Genomic DNA, 21,191 nt, shown 5'->3' on the forward strand with positions numbered 1-21,191 from the left:
TGTGTGTGTGTGTGTGTGTGTGTGTGTGTGTGTGTGTGTGTGTGTGTAAACTAAGATTTTAAGACGATGCCATGTGATGTGACCTCACATTGGATGGTGACAAATTTGGCTGTTACTTGGATTGAAGTTATATGTTTAAATACTTATTTGACTCCATATTCTACACGTTAACCACGTAAGAATCCGAAATCAACTCCATGTATGAAACATTAAGATGTAGCGTCACTCAATCACAATTGCACACCCTGTCCTCTGAGACGAGATCTAATCAGGCCAATAATTGAAAACCTGTGTGGATATACTGTATAATAGGTGTGTGGGGGCTTTAAGGCTTATTTTGCCTCAATTAATGAAATGAATGAATCCTGACCGTGAGTTCCAGGAATCTGAAATATTATTTAAAGATAAGATTTGTTCAGTCCTTCGCAAAACTGCAAAGAAAAAAAGCTCCAATATTGCTGAGTAAGATTTTGGGACAAAGAGCTGTGATTCATCTTTTCCATTTTCAAAATCCATGACTGCGTGTGAAGAAGCAGGTGGTTCAGATAACTGGAGCCTGTATAACCGCTCAGTGTGTCGCTTCAGACTGGCAGCTTAATTACCGCCCTTAGACACTATATTTTCCACATAATCATGCAGCGAAGCATGCCACTAAAATGATGGAACATCTTCATCTCCCCCAAGACAAGTCTGAGGAGTATTTCCATCATGTTTGGTTTTCATGTTTTGGCTGCGGATTAGACCTGACTGTTCCCAAAGTTGTCACAATGCCAACAATGGAATTTGCTGTGAAAACAATTGTCTAGTCCCGATGAATGACTTCGCTTGAAGCCGGAAGCATAAATGAGAGTTAAAGAAGAAACGGGAAGAGGAGTGAGAGTACTGCACTGAGCAGCAATTTGATCATTAAATGCAGATCAACAATTAAGATCATTTCCATTATGTTATGCTTGTTAATGGTTGTTTTAATTCAGCTGGCCTACTAGTTGGCAACTTTTTGTCCGAGTGTCACAAGTCTGGAAAACGACACTGAGATGAGTTAAACACAGCTGGTGTCTCATGTACAGTTTACCTCAAACGTTTGCCAACAGGTAGAGCTGATTTAAGTCCTTCAAATGCACAGCAACAAACTCACAGTTGATACATTAATCTCAGATCAGACGGACTGTACAGGCAATCAACCAAAGACTTCCTCTGCAGGCTCAATGTTAACAGACGATGCTCATTTTCAGATTTTATAACATCACTATTCTGCGGGAAAATGGCTACTTTTCTGTCGTGTTTATACATTTTTTTTTATGTTTAGAAACGCGCTCTTATCGTACTCTCATTTCTCTTGATAACAGATATGTTGCGGCGAGTCGTGCGACAGAGCAAGTTCCGCCATGTCTTTGGTCAGGCGGTGAGGAACGACCAGTGCTACGATGACATCCGCGTGTCCAGGGTCACATGGGACAGCTCCTTCTGTGCCGTCAACCCCAAATTTGTTGCCATCATCATAGACGCCAGTGGGGGCGGAGCCTTTCTTGTACTTCCTCTACAAAAGGTGAGTGGCGCCTTTGCAACGCCTTCTCATTTCCTTCAAGGGGTTTTAAAACATCTTTTGATTGTCATTTACAGACAAGCTGAGAGGTCGAAGTTCGTATGAAGTGTTTAATAAACTAGTTTAAATAAACGGGCCTCAGAGGCTGGTGTATTTGGGGTTTTTTTTGTTCTGCTGTGACATTTTTAAATCCTTCAAATAGGGGCTTTAACTGTCGGTTAGGAATAAAACGCTGCATGACACCGGCAACTGAAGACCAAAATTGGCCACAGAAGTTGTAAAGCATACCCGGAGAGACGAAGGTTACGCCGTAACAGTACACTGTATCACAGTACAGCATTCAGAGCGTGTAGCAAATCAATCCTATAGGCTTCTCTGTCAGCAGACCTCCAGCACACTGCTGCTGTGACCCCGTGCGGTCGTTCCCCGAGGCTCATATCTATAGTAAAAAACATAGATAATCAATGTTTGAATCTGCCTGGTGGTAAAGGCATGTAATGTGTATCTGGTTACAGTTGGCTCATTGAACACATGATACTCGCAAAGGGGATGGCTGCTGCATTATTTTAGGCCACTGGGGTGAGGTCATAACAGTAAAATATGTGTTGACTTTGTCCTCCTGTTAGAATGATTCTTTGGGATCATAACAAGCCCAGATGATCAAACGTGTTCATGACATTAAGCCGTCTGCCGGTGTTGGTTAATTCAGGGAGGATTTGCTGCGGAATCCTTGAGTTTTTTTAAATATCAAACATTTAATACAAGTGTATTTTGTAAAAATGTACAATAATGACCCCAGTTCTCTGTTTTTAGCCCAGCATGAGGACAGATGTGTGATGAAGTTGCACTGTGATGCTCATAAAAAGTCTTGTAATCATGCAAAGGACTGAACTCCACAGGATAGTTAAATTAGCCCCGTCATTTTCATATTCCTCTGACCGATATCGGCTTACAGGAGGATGCGGCTCACACTCGCTGTAACAAAGTTGTCTTCTGTCTCGCAGTCTGGCCGTATAGACAAGGTTTACCCGACAGTATGTGGTCACACGGGCCCAGTGTTGGACATCGACTGGTGTCCTCATAATGACCACGTCATCGCTAGCGGCTCGGAGGACTGCACAGTGATGGTAAGGACACGGTTCTTCTCCACAGGATTTTCTTCAGACTGTAGTTTGTAGTGTCTTTGAGTAAGAATAAAACATTTTGACACTTGTCAAACTCTTCAGCATTAGTACTGTAGGAGGATTTTTAGTGGACAGGTTTTTGTCTGTGTGGTGTCCGGTTATGTAGCTGGTTTTGTTTTCGGACTCAGGTTTGGCAGATCCCTGAGAACGGGCTGGGGACTCCTCTCTCGGTGCCCGTGGTCGTGTTGGAGGGCCACTCCAAGAGGGTCGGCATCGTGTCTTGGCATCCCACCGCTCGCAACGTTCTCCTCAGCGCAGGTAACCTTGTGGCACGCCCCGCGCCCTCAGACTGAAATATCCGTTTCGGTAATTGTCTGCCATTTGTCCACTGTGCACAGCTGAACTCCAAATAGGACCAATTATCTCACAGACGGCCTTCTCGCCATGTTGCTTTGTGTGACGTAAAGGGCTTGAAATAGCCTTGGAACACAGAGGTGTGTGCGTGTAGTCATGCTGTGCTGCATGTGTCCATTTAAGGGTGTGACAACCAGATCGTCATTTGGAATGTGGGCACAGGACAGGCCATGATCAACCTGGAGGACATGCACCCTGATGTTATCTTTAGTGTCAGCTGGAGCCGCAATGGCAGCCTGCTCTGCACCGCCTGCAAGGACAAGAAGGTCCGTGTCATCGACCCCCGTAAAAAAAGGGTTGTTGCGGTAAGTGGAAACACCGCGGGGATTTGCGGGGGCTTGGATGCTTCGCGCGTGAAATAATCTTTCCCAGAATCGCCCACCGAGCTGTTTACTCCAAAGCACCTACAATACATGGCAGTCCAGTCTGACAAAGTGTGTTTCTGTTTTTAGGAGAAGGACAAAGCTCACGAGGGAGCTCGGCCAATGAGAGCCATCTTTTTAGCCAACGGAAACATTTTCACCACTGGATTCAGCCGCATGAGCGAACGCCAGCTGGCTCTGTGGAAAATCGTACGTCAGCGGAGTGAATCTCATTGTATCCGTAACACACCGATTCATCACATATACACTTGCTTTGTGCAGCTTCCTACCTGTTATGCAAGTTTCCATCAGTTGTGTTGCCTGAATGTAAAATGAGGATAATTGTTTTCCTATTAAATTTCCATTGTCATTACGCTTTAGTTCCAGGAGGGGGCGTTACATTCAAAGAGATTTCACTTCTCCAGATCTAATTAACAAGAGTTTTTACTTCGACTTATTTTTGTGTTTCCAGGAAAACATGGATGAGCCAATATGTGTTCAGGAGATGGACTCCAGTAATGGAGTTCTGCTGCCCTTCTATGACCCCGACACCAACGTAGTCTACCTGTGTGGAAAGGTGAGCAGCCTTGTAAAGAAATTTTCCAGTTTTCGTTTCTCGTTTCTGATAATTTGATTCACAAACTGACTTTGAGCTGCGACTGTGTGTGCTCAGGGTGACAGCAGCATTCGGTACTTTGAGATCACCGATGAGGCGCCGTTTGTTCACTACCTCAGTACCTTTTCCACCAAGGAGCCCCAGAGAGGCATGGGATACATGCCCAAAAGAGGCCTGGATGTCAACAAATGTGAAATTGCAAGGTATTGTAGTAATCATGTTTGTTAGTTTGTGGAGCTAACATACTGTATAATGTACATTATTTTATTTTTTTACAGAATTTGTCTGAAAAATACCCAACTTTTTAAAAAGAGCAAATCAGCTTAAACCAATTTGATTTTAAGGATTATTTTCTTTATCCATTAATTTCTTAATTTCTTAGAATAGTCAAAATTTTCCAAAGCTCATTTAACATAATTAAATGTTATATTTTGTGCAAAAGATATTCAGTTTGGTGTCATAGAAGGTTGTAAAGAAATGGCAAATATTAACGTTTTAGAATCTGGAACCAGAGAATTTGGGTAATTTTTCTGTAAAAAAGGAAAAAAAACAATTAATCAGTTGTTTCTTATTAATATTCTGTAATTAATCAACTAATTGTTTCAGCTCTTGACGTCACCATAGTTTCATGTAAAAAAGTTAATTTGACTTTAGTAGAAGAAAGAATAGGGACAAAGCTCATCTAAGTACACACATTATTGATCTTTGTGTTTACTCATCGTTGATATTATTTAAAATAAACACATTTAAACAAATGCTAAATTTTCCTTACCAATATGTGAATTTAATTAATGACTGAATATATTCCTTAGTTAAACTTTGTATTGCTACTCTTACTGTTGTTTGAATGTGTTTTTCATGTTGCTGTGTCTGATATTAATCACGTGTTATTCATCCTCTGTAGGTTTTACAAATTACACGAGAGAAAATGTGAACCAATCATCATGACAGTCCCGCGTAAGGTATGTCTGTGTTTATATCGAGTAATAAACACGTTGTTCTTTCAGTGCTGCTTTATATGTCCTCTTCCTGCGCCTTATGACATGTCCTGTGTCCTCTCCACCAGTCGGACCTGTTCCAGGACGACCTGTATCCCGACACGGCCGGCCCCGATCCCGCCCTGGAGGGGGAGGAGTGGTTCGCCGGGAAGAACGGAGGCCCCATCCTGATCTCACTCAAAGACGGCTACGTCTCCACGAAGGCCCGCGATCTCAAAGTGGTCAAGACGAACGTCCTGGAAACCAAGCCGGCCACAAAAGCAGAAAACATCTCGACCGTGCAGAAGCACGCTTCTCCGCAGCGCACAGTAGTGAGTGTCAAACCTCCCAGTTATTGTTTCTTCAGCTCTTCTTTTTGTGTACAACTAGATTCTTAAAACAGATTATTATTGTTACGGTTTCCTTTTTAATGGCAAGCGGTACACTTTTCAAACTCACTCAGCATTTTTGTTGCTGACATCTGAACTCCCCCCCCCCCCTTCACAGTAGTTATTATGGTCGGAACAATTCACAAAAGTTATGGATCAGCACATACTTTGGTGTTTGGGTCACGATTCACTGGAAGAGCAAGGGAAAATGTTAACAGCTGTCAAATCCGTGCTCGTTTTGCCTGAAAGATAAGTTTTGTAGTCGATAAGATACAGAAGTTATCCCCCACAAAAAACCTTCTGTAAACACTGTAAATCTTGAGCAGCCTCTTGAAAGCCAAACGAGACGACTAAACTCGGCTCAGCTCATTTTCTCTCCGTTTCTCACCAGAAAAAGGAGCAGAAAATAGAAGATAAACTGGAAGAGGTACTCCGAGAGTTCAAGTCACTCAGGGACCGCGTCATCCTCCAAGACCGTCGAATCGCCAGACTGGAAGAGCAGGTCGCCAAGGTCGCCATGTAAGTTGCGGCCCCACTTCCCGGGAACCGTTGGTTGTTTTTAGGAATCGAATGGACGGGGGTCAGCAACAGCCAAATTCTCAAGATTCGGCTTCATTGTGCTGGGCTTCGTCCCGCGATGAGACCAAGCCCTACATTCCAAGATGAACATATTTTTTCCTCATCAAGTCTCCAGTTTCACACTTTGCCCCGACACACAGAGGAAAGGAAAAACTCTCACAGCTCATGTACACATTTGAAGAAAAGACATTTTTGTTGAAGGAAAAAGTCTTAACTTTTTTTTTTTTTTTTTAATTGTGGTAAAACATTCTTGTGTGAAGTTTGTACTTACTTCTCAAAAACTGTATGTAGCATCAGTATTTCCATTGTTATCTTATGTGTTGCCAAATATGAATTATGTGCCGTTTCATGCACTGCTTTTACATTTATTTTCTCTCCTGTTGTACATTCCAGTCGCAGCCTGCTAGGTTGATTTAGTCAAGCTGGATTCTTTCTTTTTTTTTAAACAATAGCTGTTGAACATTTTTTTCCTCCCACCAGTTTGCTCATTGACAACCATCAGATTTATGAATGTGGAGGAATTCCTTTTTAAGCGTTTTGTTCCTGTTCTTCTGGGCTTGAAATTTAACTTTGGGTTTTATTGGGGGGGGGGGGTTGCATCTCTCTGGTGTAAATGTTGTGCAAATGTAGTGGTGCCTCTTGTCACTGTTAAGGTTCAAACTGAAGTCGCCCTCTCCAGTGCATATTTGGTGTTGGGAAGGGACCACTCACCCAGCTTGTGATTCACTGAACCCCTAACAAACAGTTCTGTGCACATAAATAAAGAATTTACACCTGAAAATCTCTATTTTCTTTTAATGTCTTTAGATTCATTTGGCTTTTATCAATCTGTATCCCTGGAGGTTGAGCGTATTGTGTGTCAGTGGGAGTTAATATTCTGTCAATTGACTAATTGTTTCAGCTCTAACCCAACCTCAGTCCCCAAAGCCTTCAAACTTGTCAGGTGTTACTTCTTTTCTTACCTGCCAATGGTGCTAAAGTACTCATGAGGTCATCGTGTATTCGAGTTTTCCATCCGCACGTCCGTCCACCCTCATGAATGTGGTTTCAACATCATCAAATTTCGCACAAACATCCACCTGGACTCGAGGATGATCTGACTTTATTTTGGTGGTCAAAGGTCATTGTGACCTTACAAAAGATTTTGGGCCACAGCTGTAAGAGTTGAATGCTAATTATGCCAATTTCATACAAATGTCTTATCGGATAAAAAGTTATGAAATTTTGCACAGACAGATGTAAACTGCAACTTTACTGGTTGGTGGAAGCATACAACCCAGAGGCTGTAATTTGTTGTTCATTAAAGGAGCTGTATTGAACATTAATATAGCAGCAAACAACTATTATCTATTTAAAAATATAGTGGAGTAATGTCTACCTGAGCAGAAAGTCGCTCTCCCTCTGTATGTGTTGTTATTGGTGCTTCTCCTTGCTTTGTTGACAGAGCCGGTCCAGCCGCTCTGCTTTTAGTGCAGGTTTGTGCATGCGAGTGTGGTCCAATGGTTCGCTCACAGCCACCGCTCTGCACTGCTCTCACATGGCGGTCACAGGCAAACACTGTTAGCTCTGTCAGCACTTCCGCCTTAGTTTGGGCTGTGAGCTGCCAGCTCGCTGTCGACATGTTGAGAGCTGTTGTGAGGCAATCAAAATGCTCCCACTCTCGGATGTTTCACCTTAATTTAAAAGAATGACCTTTGCTTTATGCCGGTCTAAAACGCTTTTCACCTCTCATCCAGGAATTTAATTATGAGGAAAATTGTTGAATGTACAAATTTTTGTATGTCTTCACTTTTGTCATATTTAAAGGCACTGGGTTAAATATAAACCTATTTTCCTGAAGATGAAACTGCACTTCAGGTCCCCACATTACCAGAAACAATGAGGACATGACTTCTGTAACTTTATTAGTAGCTACTGTCTCGTGTATAATCTAGTCTCCCTCACATGTATTTTGTACTACTTTAATCAAAAGACCAGCAAACTTAGTTTATCTTCATGTCACTTATTTTTATAAACTTCTAGTTTTTTTTTTTTTTTGGTTTTTTTTTTTTAACAACCACATCTTCCTATGACTCAGCAGTACAGGAAGTGACAGTTACTATTTCCACACAAGTCAATTTTCCGTTTTGTTACAGGGTGCATAGGTTTGAGTCCAAGCCTTGTATTTATTACTGTTGCATATCAGTCTTTGAGGCAAGGGAACCAAATTAGGCACCAAACCGCCACATTTCAAATCCATTCAACACATGGACTTTTTTGATTTTTAGCGTATTTACTCCTGCGTGTATTACACTTGACATAATCCGTCATGTAGCTGATCCTGTCACTGTGGTCCACTATTGGTGCCTTGAAGTTCCTGCAGAGCTAATGCCTTTCACCCACATGACATGAAGCTGTAATCCCATGATCAGTAGTTGACATGTGAGAAACAGAACTGAGTACTCCCTGCTACTTTATATAAAGTAGTGGTCAGATCATCAGAGCAAACATCTCCATAACTTTCCATCAGAGAGGGTAAAACATATTTAATATTCTGCCAATGAATAGATACTTAAAAGATTTTAAAAAACGGTAGCTGAGTGATTGTAGAGCAATAAAAAGAAGCTTCTGATCATTTTTACTGCGTCGTTGATGCAAGACTACATCCGTGTGTTTCTAAGGGAAGTGTGTCTATGGATTCTCAGTTTAAAAAAAAAGTGTGTGAACATTTCCTGTTTCTTCTAAGCAGTGATACAGAAAGCGTGTCAGAGCTCGGAGGATGTTCTCCCAGAGAGGCTGAAATGAGCTGAACTTCTATCAGATTTTATCCTCTCATCTACGTGCTTTACCAGCAGCAAGGTAAGACACCGACCCGCTTTCTCTGAGGACGCATTTAAAATCTTTGCTCTGGATAGACATGTTTCTGCATTTGTGATCTAGCGTTTCCTTTCATGTCAGGGAGTTGGATACAGTTCAGTAACTATTCTCTTAGAATGTTATCTTCTATTAGGACTTTCTCACAAAGGAGGTTGATTTATCCGCGCTGTTTACTTCATACCTTAAATGTATACTTAACTTTAAGACATTTCAGAAAATCTGATGTTGACCCCTTTGGCTGCAGGTTACTTTTTCATAAAGAGACAACTTTAAATATGGATACTGATCGTATAGATTGTTTTAAAGAGAGATTCAAATTTACTCTTAAATGCAGTAGTTCTGTTTTCCTGTAAAACAAAATGTACCAATGGGTGTGGTGAAAGACACATGACCGTTTCATCATATGCTGTCACTAGCAGACACATTGTTTTTATCCCCATGTGTGTGTCTTTTTACTACAGCTGTTTAATAGATTTCTTAACCAAACTCTTGCATTGCATCTTTTCTATAATTTCAGAAACAACAATGATGGCACTCAGCATGAAGACGTACCTGGCTCTGCTGTGGGGAATATCTGTTTTGTATGCGGTGGAGTCTGACATGAGTGCTTCCAACACAGAAACCAGCAGCATGAGCTCAACTGCTGAACCTCACAAACCTGCAGAGATTAGGGCAGCAGAGACAACGGAAGCGGCGACCGCCACTTACAGAGGCGACAGCGCAAACAACACCACTTCTGATTTGGTTGCAATAACCACCGTCGCAGCAACTACAAGCAGAACGGAGCCACGGTTGCTTCATGCCTCCACAGCAGTGATCACAACTGCAGGTGCAGCACATCCTTCCCACAGCGCGATGATCTCAGAGACGACTGCAAACCCTACAGGGGATCAGATACATCAGCAGTCACCCACCACTTCCACTGCCATGGCTGCTCCTGCAACAGCTTCTGTAGCAACAGTAGCTGTGTCTTCGCAGCAGCCTTCGTCCACCGCTAAGCCTGAAGTTACATCCAAGTTATCTCCCATCACCTCTCCTGAAACGTTTCCGGCTCCAGTCTTCAACCAGACCTTCAGCGGTCCCTCAGCTTCAGCTACAACCACAATGACAGCTAGCCACACCTCTGAGACTGCAACTGTGTTTGATCCCACAACAAGTGAAACATTCACCACCAGCACTGCGCTTTTGTCGACGTCTAAGCTTGTTTCTGTGACTAAAACCCCAAACTCCACATCACAGTTTCCTGACACAGCAGGGTTGAGCTCTACCGCTGAGTCCCCAACCATCTCATTCTCAACCGAATCTCCTATCTCCACCCCCAATGTCTCCACCGCCAAAGCCTCCACCCCCAATGTCTCCACCGCCAAAGTCCCCACCCCCAGTGTCTCCACCCCCAATGTCTCCACCACCAATGTCTCCCCCACTAATGTCTCCACCACCAATGTCTCCACCAGTCCTACAGGAATCCTGATCCCTCGTGCACCCAAGAAGTTGCCGGTCCCAACCACCAAATCAACTCCGGTAACTACAACAGCACCTTGTGAAGTCTCAAAGAGCCCATCCAGCTCCGAGGTCCAACCCTGCTCCACCCGGCGCCTGGTGAAGCACTGCCTCATCGCCGTCGCCTCCCTGGCTGCATTGGCCACCGTCTTCATGATCTCTACCATCATCCTCTGCATCAAGCTGTCATCAAGGAAGTACAAGGTCAAAAAAACTCAACCGGCAACAGAGATGATGTGCATCTCGGCCCTGCTGCCTGAGAGGAATATCACCTACTCAAGACAACGCAATCCAGTCACTAACGGAGTGCTGGTGATCCACGGGGATGCAGACAGCGATGAAGACGGGGGAGATAACCTCACTCTCAGCAGCTTCCTTCCAGAAAATGACCGCTATGTTTAAATGGAATTATTATTATTGTCTGCAGACCTGTCTAATGTCAGTGAAGCGGAAACAGTTGCTGTTTGAATAAAGCCGTGCTTCCCGTTTGAAGTTTGTGGTTTGGCTTCGCTGCACAATCCATTGCTACGGAGGAAGAGACATAGATCCACAAACCAAAACCATGAACCAATAATGTATCTGCTGGTTTGGTGAGGTCAGGTCACCAAATGTGTATTTTGGGCAAAGAGTTGAGACTTTTTGTGTAATTCTACACTTGCCTTCCACAAGAGTCAAAGTCAGGATGAAGAGAGGGATCAAAGAATTTTTTTGAACATCCTGATGAGCGGAGTCGTGATGGTATTTCACTTAGCGACGGGAGACAGGAAGGCTTGTTTTGTCGAGGGATGAGTGTTCCTCGCAGACACCGCTCAGTTTACAAGCAGTGTCCTGGTAGCACTGTGGCTTCATTGTATAAACGTTGTAATTTGAATAATGTTGAACTGTATGCGACTCTGTTTGTGTAGGCGTTTAGATGCAGCTTCTGTATTGTGATAATTTATTAAACCAATTTGTCTTATTTAACAGTGTGTTACACTTTATTTTACAGGTCTGTTATCGCCTAATCATTTCTATTTTACTCATTTTAGATGGAGACAAAGTTCAGAGACTGCCTTAAAAGAAATACTCAAAAATCTAAAGAGTATTGGTCACACTATCTTTGCATTTAATTGGAATTGATTAATATGATTATTTGACATTACGGACTAGCAAAAGGTTATCAAAGTCGTCCTTTCTTCAAACAGATAGCTGTTCACTTTGAGAATCAAAATAAGATCTAGTTATTCAAATAAACTTTATGCTGCAAGCACAAGAGCTCATGTGAAACACAAGACAGCTCTGTTCCTATTTTGCTAAAGGTGTTGAATGTCCTGTGTCTCTAAATGGTAAACAGTCACAATACAACTGAGCACTCTGTGGACTAAGTCAGTTCCCTTATTTATGACAGGCTTTATAAAAGGCTTTTCTTCTACGCAGGACTGGATTTCATATTCACTTCCCTTCCTGTGAAAAGAAAACAGAGCCCTGAATGCTTATTAAGGCTGTTTTTTTTTCTCTCCACGTTGAGTTATGTGCAACTGAAACAGACACTGGTGACTATCAACAGAGCTGTGAGACAAACGTAAACCTGGAGAAGCAGGACCTCATTTCATTCTCCTGATGACCATATAAAGTTAGACTTGTCTTGACTGATCACAAACACAGTAGAGTTGCCAAAAATGCATTTGTGCTTATAAAAAAAAAAATCACTTGTAGGGCTCACTCGTACTCCGTCACACTCTCCCTAAAGTGGTCACACATGCCGTGTGAGTTTAATTGCTTGCCCGTGGAGTGAAATTCCCCCTCTGACTGCTACGGGTGTTCTGTCTGCACAGGAAACATTAACCTCTTCCTGCATTAGCTGGTCACTCTTACAAGCTGCTACTCTCTGACTCTTTTCACCCCAGCAGGCCTGCTGTTAGTCATCAGTGTCAGAGGCTGAGGTTGACGAAAAGGCCAGACTGTCAATCGGAGGCTCTTTCTACGGAAATCATGGAGAGCTAAAAGAGAACACATGTTGCAGATGATGATGTTTCAGGGTTTGCTTGTGATGTTTTATTGTTGTAAAGTTGTTTTAGTTCATTCCGCCGGTGTTGTTTTAGCCTTGCGTATCCATTTAGCCACACAGGAGATTGGAGGAGAGGGTCCCTGCCCCCACAGCACGTTACAGACTTCTACCTAACAAGAACAATCTGTGTGCAGGCCGGAGAGCCCAGACAGTCTGTAGGAAGCTGAGGGGGGAGGAGAACAGTGGAGAGGCAGAAGGAGGGATTTGTCCTCGTGGTGAACAAAATTTGTTGCACTAACCAGACCGACCTCCAGCCTGAAATCTGAAACTGCAGAAGTAGTGTGGCTCACAGAGCATTTGCAACTCTCTGCAGTGCGCGCTCTCTCTCTCTCTCTCTCGCTCAGTTCACTTTCGCCAGACTGGTTTCACACATCCTCCATCAGAGAAAACTTCAACAGACACACTTCTTCTGCTGCAGTGGATGGTGAGTAAAATGTTTTGGCATTTCAGAGTTTTTTTCCTTTGGATGTTGCTCACTCTTTGGGCATTTTGAGTTTTCTTGATGTTAGTTCACATGTCGATTTGAAGTGGCTGATGTGACAGCATCATGATGCCTTCAGAGCAGCATCCAGCCTGAGGAAGTAGCCTAAAGCCATGACAACTAAAAGGTTAGTTTTAGACATCACAGTGGAGCGAAGACAGAATCTAGGTCATAGTACTTTTTCCCATTTTTGTAATTCAAAAAATCGATCGGGTGAAGATTAATTCCGTGTGTGCATATGACCATGGTGTTATGTGCACAGGCATGTGTGGCCATGTATATTTGGTTTGGGGGTGATTAATTCTAAAAAAAACAAAAAATCTTCCCAACCCCCTTTTTCCAGATGAGAGCAGAGGCTCATGTTGCCCATCTTGCACACAGATGGAGCAGAATAAGAATTAAAGTGTGAGAGCTGCGGCCAGTTGACACACAGACTGAGCAGTGAGCTGATTGTGATCCAAATAAATAACTAAAGCTGTGTTAAAGGGCCAGCTCACCCAAACGAAAAATATACCCCTTGTGGGACAACCACAGATAGTTTGGGTATTTAAAAAATATATTTGTTAGCCAATACCATGGGGTAAGTTTGTTCTTACATTACATTGTTATCTCTATACGCTGTGCAGAATGTGTAAACAGTCGACTCATTTCAGTATAGTATAAAACACTGGCGGTTTGATGCGTTCATGGCAGTTTTCACCCAATGGCTCATTGCTTCTCAACATGATTGTGGCACAAACTGTCTTCACACTGACATTTCAGTTACTGACTGTCGTTTACAGATCCTGAGGGGAAACCATGGTACCGATGGGCCTTCATCTGATTGGTCTGTGTGTGGTGTTTTGCATCAGCAGCAGCTTGGCCACACCTCTACCTTTTTACAGTATTCTAGAAGGAAGTACAGATGAGGAAGATCTCAGCATCTTAACTTCCTCTCCGCCCACCAGCAACCTTTCCTCTGAGTACCAAACCACACCTGTTGGCCCCACCCATGTGGAAACTGACTTTCTGAATCGAGTTGTGGACTTTCTGGAGGAGAACATGCTCCTTATCCTTGTTGCAGGCTCTTTCATCCTTCTCGTCTTCCTTCTTATCTGTGGGGCAATTATCATGAGCCGCAGGCGCAAAGTCAATGCCTATTACCCTTCCTCTTTCCCCTCAAAAATGTACGTGGATCACAGGGACAAAAGCGGAGGTGCTAAAGTCTTTAATGAAGTGCCAGAAAAAGCTGCTCCCGAGCAGGAAAGTGAGGCGGTGGACTCTCACAAGCAGCTGCAGGCAGACATTATGAGGGCTGCCAAGAGGCTGCGCACCCCAAATAAATGTGTTGATGCTGCAGAGGGAAGTGATCCCAGTCAGAAAGTAGCAGACCACAGTCCTGAGGACAGCTCTCATCCAGATGGCAGCATCCTGGACCAGCAGCTACCAAGTCTCCCTGAGGAAAAGGGTCTGTGTGGGCTTCCTGACAGTGAAGCATGTGCAGCTGTAACAGCAGGAGGAGGAGCAAGCCTTGAGCTCAATCCTCCAGAGGAAGATGATTCACGGGAACCTTTAACTGGCAGGAGTCTGCGGCCGTCCTCTCTGCATATTCACAATGACTCCGCTACACTTCAGCTGATCGCAGGAGACAAAACTGCGTTCTAACTATTCTGAACACTGTGACCTGAATGTATTGTTTTTTAACACTTTGAATCCATGAGTAGCAATTTGTCAAGCAAAGATTTATCAAGAGAAATGCAGAAAGCTTGCTAAATTCCAATCCTGTGAGTTTGTGTATGTATATTCAGTGCAGGGAAATGTTACTTCGCTTTGACTGGATTATCTTTCATACCATATTATAAACATCGAGTAACTTCACTAACATCTTGTATAAAATATTTCTTTGTCAAATACATTTCGCTCAGTGTGCATCTAATTCCTTCAATATTCCTGCATAGATGTAAACATTGTGTGGTATGGTCCCGTGTTTATTCAAACAGTAACTTTGCATGTTCAAGATTAGTAAAGTATAGAAAAACAGACTGAGAAATGTTTTGGTTTCAGAATGCTTTTATTGCTAAATAATCAAATTACACTTAAACCCAGTGGACCCCTTCATCGTTTCAAGCCACTTTGTTTCATTGCATATCAAAAGTTCAGTGCTTAGGGTGCAGATAGGATACGGCCTTTAGCATTAATCCCCGTCTCCATCACACCACTCAAACTAAACTCTCCCCAAGCACAAAATCTTAAAATATAACAATCTCAAAAATAAGGCTCACCTTTGTACCGACAGCCCAAACAGTGTTTATTGTGCGTTTACATGACAGGCTATGAAGACGCAGTATGCGAAGTTAAAAGGACCACAGACTAATACATAAAGCCTGGTGTGACACTAAGGGATGACAATAGTGTACTGGTCATAAACATACTAGGTGTGCCTCATCGATACTGCAGGAACGTGAGGATTCTGGACTACTGTTACTTCTCCTCTTGACATCAGGACGCAAACAGTGGCCCCCGGCTCAGAGTGAGCACGCTCCATTTAACTGCTGGCTCCGACTGCCTCCTGCCGGTCATCTTGTTGCTTGAGGCGATAGTCAGCCAGGGCAGCCTTGATGGCATCCTCTGCAAGCACTGATGAGAAACCATTAGATCCGTTAAATACACATACATGTGTGGAGAAGTTTGGAAAGGAACAAATCCCTGATAACTTACTGGAGCAGTGAAGCTTAACCGGTGGCAGACAGAGCTCTTTGGCAATGTCAGTGTTTGTTATTTGCAAAGCTTCGTCCACCTGGAGAGAAAAGCACACAGCTAGATTAACCACAAATTTTCAGTAAATGATCAAATATGAGCAGAGCAGAATTAATAAGAATAGGAAAAGCAACACATGACACACAGAAAGAAGTTTCTGTACTGCATTAACTCACAGATTTGCCCTTCACCCACTCAGTTGCCAAAGAGCTGGAGGCAATAGCAGAGCCGCAGCCAAAGGTTTTGAACCTGGCATCCACAATCTTGCCGTGGTCGTCCACCTCAATCTGTCAAAATGAAAGTTTTACTCAAATGCCCAATGGGAAATGACTGCCTCATGGCAATGCTGAACTAGAACAACTTTTAACTTTGTTGGTATAATTCTGGTCTTAATGTCTGTGTGTATAAAAAGGGTGTAATCCATCCGTGCTTAGCGACAAACATACCTGGAGCTTCATTACGTCGCCACAGGCTGGAGCACCCACCAAACCGGTCCCAACATTCTTGGAGCGTTTGTCCAACGTGCCGACATTTCTTGGGTTCTCATAATGATCCACCACCTTCAGAGAGTAAATAAAAGGAAATACTTTGTTAGGAACGAAAACAACGCGTCAAACTGACATAAATGTGATGAAGTAAAACAACAACAGCATCCTGGGAGGGGGTTTGTATTCTACTACAGTCAGAAAGAGAGTCTTGAGCATCACTGTTATACAACTACAAGTATTAACCGTTACGCAAGAGACATTGAAATAAACAGATTAGGACAGGATTGTCAACTAAATCAACTCCTGCATCCAGCCCCCCCCCCCCCCCTTATTCCTGCCGAGTCATTCTGATTCAAACTATATGAAGTGGCTCAGCTTGTATCACAAAACATCCCAGAAGGACTACATTTCATACACATATTTAGAATTATAGTAAGTTTGCTCTCAAAAGTAAGTGATCCACATTCTATGGTGTAGAATAAAACATCTCTATGATCTTACAGGTGAAGAAGGATGCTGTGTTAAGATGCTGCAAACTCAAGATGAAGGTACACAAACAGAACATGTGCAGGTTTATATCACACTGCTTAAAGAGTATTAATCGGATGTGATTAAAGTATTAAAGCGGTGGCAATGGCCACCCTGAGGGCCAGATTAGTGAAGTCTTCAAATTTACTGACCAGCAGGAATGACACAATTTATGCTAACTAGTGTTACCTAAAGTGCTAACGTTTCATAACCACCAAACGCGACATTTAACCCCTGACACCAGAGTGATGTAACCTTGTGTATTTGTACATACATATAAAAAACTAGCTACATGGTTAACCAGCTCCATTTAATTAATTACCTTAACCATGTCACCACTCTTAAATACTCCTGATACTCTTATTAAGCTAGAACTACTTGAAGCTAATGCTATTATTTGTAAACATTAGCCAAACAGCAGCTAGCACGCGTTGACCCCGGCCTCCTTTAGTAACGCTGAAACGGACTAAAGATGTTTACCTTCTTGTGGTAGCAGCACTGGGTGATGAACTCTGGAGCAGAGAGCCTCCTGGTGATGAAAGCCAGAGGACTGAGACACTTGTTAGCCACGGTACTCGCCATGTTGATAGTCAAGGAGAATGGCGCAGTTTGATAGAGGGGAAGATATAGCGATGCCTCGAGACGGATACGTCACTGTAAGGGGAGGGGCGAAAACAATCACATCTGCGCATGTCCAGTGTACGCGCAACAGCGGAGGGTAAACATCTTTTTCTAATATAGTACCCCCATGGTAAACAGTCATTAACCTAACGAGAAAATATTTTATTTAAATTTGGGCTGCAACCAATTATTTTTTTTGATTAATCGATTAGTAAAAAATATCTAAAAAGTACCCAACATAACCACCCAGAGCCTTCAAATGTCTTAAGCAGTATAAATTACATTGCAATTATTAAGGTAGGCCTTGTACAAATACCTGAAAATTGTACTTAGTACAGTACTTGGTCAAACGTACTGTAATGTAGCCAATTATCAGCAGTTATCTTAAAAACTTCAAATGAACGCAGAAGGCATATAATAACATAACAACACTGCATTGTGATATTCAGATTACAAAGTAGGCCATTCTGCATGACAAGTACCTTTACTTTAGATATTTTTATTACACCGATAATAATTATGTATTTTATTTAGATCAAACTGAGAATGTAAGGACTTTTACTTGTAATTGTGTATTGTAGGCTACATTATGGTATTATTACTTTTAGTTCAGTAACAGATCTAAAAACTCACATATGAAACTAATGGACGTCAGAGAATTAGTATTGACTGTTTTTATGAAAACAAAATCCCACAGATTTGTTAGTTGCTTGCCTTGTGATTAGTCTTTGACTGAAAAATTATTTACTCAGCTTTTTTTCTGTTACATAACTGCATCATATGATTTTTAGGGAACTGAACTTACAACAACACTGTCAGCGTAAAATGTGACATGAAAGGTTTGATTGAAGGTCTAAAAATCTGTAAGGCATACATTTCTCTCTCTTCCTGCCATTTATTGTGGCTTTCTTAATCATTTAATAGACATCGGCTGTTTATATGCTGCTATTAAAGTTAAAAGAGGTGCATTACTATTATTAGTAATACATTATTAGTCAGTTATGTATAGTATTATTTTTTAAGTGAGTCATATTAGGGATGTTTATATTCACAAATGCTCAATTTGGCTTTAAAAGCAAGCAGGGAACAGATGTGTGCTATATTTTAAGTGCACGCTCGCTATCACATACATTTGTTTTAATTGTGACTTCTTAGCATGGGTACATCTGATGTGGGATTTTTTTCAGGATGGAGTGTATGTTTCTATATTTTACTTTTTATTTTTCTTGATAGAGATCTATAGTAAAAAAAATCATTCTCTTTGAGTTACAACAAAAGATTTAACAGCCTTGACCGAAGTTTTGTACATTTCTGGTAAAATGTTGTGGGCACACCCTTGGTTCAGGGATGTCAGCTGGTGCTTTTGTCTCTTGCTGTGAAGGGGATCTCCTTTGTGATATTGCAACAGATTACTTAAAGGCCGGTGTAAGACCTTTATTATAATTTGCTGTGGTTGTTTTGACCTCTGTGATTAAGTTAAACTACTCAAACAGCTGAAAATAGTCTCACCCAAAATAAATAAAATATGTTTTTTGTAAGTGGGAGGAGGGCAGACTCTCACTTGCTCCATGGCATATCAATTCTGATTCTGCTTTCGTCAGAAACACTGCCCAAGAAACAGAAGTGAGAAGTTGCACCCAGCAGGAAGCAAAGACAGCACTTTAAAGTGATTGCTTCTGCTTCGAGACATAACGTGAGTACATGAGTACATTTTATAGAAAAAAGTATAATTTCTCGATGACAATTGTGAACTGTGGTGATCATCTATGTGTAAGTATTTGTAAATAAAGATATTGCGCCTCATATTTCAGGGAGAGTAACCAGCATGGATGTGGATTATATTGAATATGAGGATTACACTCCAGACAATGAATCTGACAACAACAACATCACAACTGAACTACCTTTCGGAAGTTCACAGTCTTCTTTGTCTCATGTTCTGGTAGCAATCAATATCCTTATATCGGTTATTGGCCTTGTAGGAAATTCATTAGTGATTTGGATTTGTCTTTGGAAAATGAAGAGAACCGTCATCACCACCTGGTACCTCAGTGTGGCCATTTCAGACTTTTTGTTCTGTGCCTTTTTGCCCCTGGAAGTATTCTACATGATCACCTCACACTGGCCGTTCGGACTGGTGTTGTGCAAGGTCACCTCCTCTGCCCTCTTTCTCAACATGTACAGCTATGTGTTTCTGTTGGTTCTGATCAGTGTTGATCGCTGTATCATGATTTCTTTTCCCGTGTGGTCACATAACCACCGGACGGTGCGGAAAGCATTTGGAGTTGTCGTCCTCATGTGGGTCCTTTCTGCACTCCTAACGTTGCCCTCGCTGATCTTCAGACAAACCACGGTCCGCGGCTCAGTCACTCAGTGCCACACCAGTTACATGGGCCCTTCCAGACACAAGGCGGTGGTCCTGACTCGATTCATCTGCGGATTCCTTATTCCTTTCCTAGTGATTGTGTTCTGCAGTTCGGTGCTCTGTGTGAAGCTGAGACGTTTGACCATGAAGTCAACAAAGCCTTACAAAGTCATGGTGGCACTCATCTTGTCATTTTTCATCTGCTGGGTCCCCTATCATAGCTTTGTTCTTTCGGAGTCAGACTTGAAGAACCACAGCGTGGAAGTACTGAAAACTGGCCTGAAGGTGGGGACCACCCTGGCCGCAGCAAACAGCTTCATATCCCCAGTTCTCTATGTGTTCATTGGTAATGACTTTAAACAAATCCTAAAGAGGTCTTTGACATCAAGGATAGAAGAAGCAATGGCGGAGGATTTACGGACAGTTGGTCTCAATCACTCAAAGTCTAAGTCAATGGAAATTGGCAAAAATTAAGTTGAAACCTTTGTCATTAATGACAAGGAGTATTTCACAATACAGAACATGATTATAGAGCGGGGTGATGTTGACAAAATCATATGTCATGGCATGTTTTACCTGTGTATACTGTATATTCATGTATCAATGACTGTGTTGGTCAGCTATAGATCAGCCACAGACTTTAATCATACATTTTTCGTTTGTGTTTGGATTGTGAGTGTGAATGAATTGCTTGTTTATTGTTATGTTTGCAAACCAGCTTGCTTTAAATTGCCTCTTGTAGAACAAGTAAAGCATACTATTTTGAATTAAATTGAATTAATCTTTTACAATGTATTAGAATTTGGTTGTTTAGAGACTGTGAACTAAAACACAGTCACAACATCACAACACTGGAATGAACAAATACCTGTATTCTTAATCTTGTAATTAGTAATTGATGCATAGTTACATTTTCAAAAGAAAGTAAACTAATGAATGATATACTTACTTTGTTGTAACTTTATTCTATTCTGTAAATTCTGTCAATGTAAAACTTTCCTTTGATTAAATGTAGCCCTACGAGCCAATAGGAGGCTACTGTTGTATTTTATTGTTCTACTTGTTTTATTTTAAGCAAATTGAATATATCAAACATGTTCTTATTCAATTTCTAGATTAAAATGGAAAAAATATATGTGAAGGAAGTAGTTCATTCATGGTTTAAAACTTTTAATAAATACTGATGTTTGATTGGTGGATCCTTTGTCGTGGGCACCTGATAGGCCTAACTGAGAGCAACAGAACATCCCCTACATCTGTGGCCCCGCCCCCTGCCTTCCCCCAGTATGTACTACCGGTTAACGTTAACGCTGCGGATGTGTGATGCAACCAAACGTAAGGATATCTCGCAACTTCTCGCTACAAGTTTTTGATTTTCACTTAGAAAACCACGTTCGGAACGACACTTTGGATTAGCAGTTTTGTATTTGCCGTTTGTCACTTTGTAGTCGGCTAATCTGTCTGACGATAACAGTTGTTTGTCCTCAGTCTTATCCGCTAGCTAACGTTAGCAGCTCTAGCGTTAGCTAGCAGTCGGTTGATTTGACTCGATTTGACTCCTTTTT

At 42.0% G+C, this 21,191-nt stretch overlaps 4 protein-coding genes across 5 annotated transcripts in view; all 4 read left to right on the forward strand.

Annotated features, from left to right (window-relative positions):
* Nucleotides 1-6,592, forward strand: part of coro1cb (coronin, actin binding protein, 1Cb) — a 12,172-nt gene extending 5,580 nt beyond the window's left edge. For both annotated transcript variants that reach the window (XM_031855970.1, XM_031855971.1), the window contains exons 2-11: nt 1,347-1,546; nt 2,548-2,670; nt 2,856-2,985; nt 3,205-3,386; nt 3,534-3,653; nt 3,916-4,020; nt 4,117-4,262; nt 4,964-5,021; nt 5,126-5,368; nt 5,817-6,592. In XM_031855970.1, coding sequence (XP_031711830.1) covers nt 1,347-1,546; nt 2,548-2,670; nt 2,856-2,985; nt 3,205-3,386; nt 3,534-3,653; nt 3,916-4,020; nt 4,117-4,262; nt 4,964-5,021; nt 5,126-5,368; nt 5,817-5,948 — 1,439 coding nt within the window. In that variant the 3' untranslated portion in view covers nt 5,949-6,592. The remainder of the gene's footprint in view (nt 1-1,346; nt 1,547-2,547; nt 2,671-2,855; nt 2,986-3,204; nt 3,387-3,533; nt 3,654-3,915; nt 4,021-4,116; nt 4,263-4,963; nt 5,022-5,125; nt 5,369-5,816) is intronic.
* Nucleotides 6,593-8,183: 1,591 nt separating this feature from the next.
* On the forward strand, nt 8,184-11,637 carry selplg (selectin P ligand). The gene is made up of 2 exons (XM_031855984.1): nt 8,184-8,842; nt 9,378-11,637. The coding sequence occupies exon 2, from the start codon at nt 9,386-9,388 to the stop codon at nt 10,760-10,762; it is 1,377 nt and encodes a 458-aa protein (XP_031711844.1). The 5' UTR covers nt 8,184-8,842; nt 9,378-9,385; the 3' UTR covers nt 10,763-11,637.
* A 965-nt stretch (nt 11,638-12,602) lies between these two features.
* tmem119b (transmembrane protein 119b) lies at nt 12,603-15,160 on the forward strand. The gene is made up of 2 exons (XM_031855995.1): nt 12,603-12,831; nt 13,671-15,160. The coding sequence occupies exon 2, from the start codon at nt 13,687-13,689 to the stop codon at nt 14,530-14,532; it is 846 nt and encodes a 281-aa protein (XP_031711855.1). The 5' UTR covers nt 12,603-12,831; nt 13,671-13,686; the 3' UTR covers nt 14,533-15,160.
* A 3,713-nt stretch (nt 15,161-18,873) lies between these two features.
* LOC116388295 (chemokine-like receptor 1) lies at nt 18,874-20,810 on the forward strand. Its single transcript, XM_031855991.1, has 2 exons — nt 18,874-18,954; nt 19,073-20,810. The coding sequence occupies exon 2, from the start codon at nt 19,087-19,089 to the stop codon at nt 20,098-20,100; it is 1,014 nt and encodes a 337-aa protein (XP_031711851.1). The 5' UTR covers nt 18,874-18,954; nt 19,073-19,086; the 3' UTR covers nt 20,101-20,810.
* The last annotated feature ends 381 nt before the right edge of the window (nt 20,811-21,191 follow it).

Source organism: Anarrhichthys ocellatus, unplaced genomic scaffold (genome assembly GCF_004355925.1).
Source record: "Anarrhichthys ocellatus isolate YVR2014 unplaced genomic scaffold, GSC_Weel_1.0 scaffold16, whole genome shotgun sequence".
In the NCBI taxonomy this organism is placed as follows: Eukaryota; Metazoa; Chordata; class Actinopteri; order Perciformes; family Anarhichadidae; genus Anarrhichthys; species Anarrhichthys ocellatus.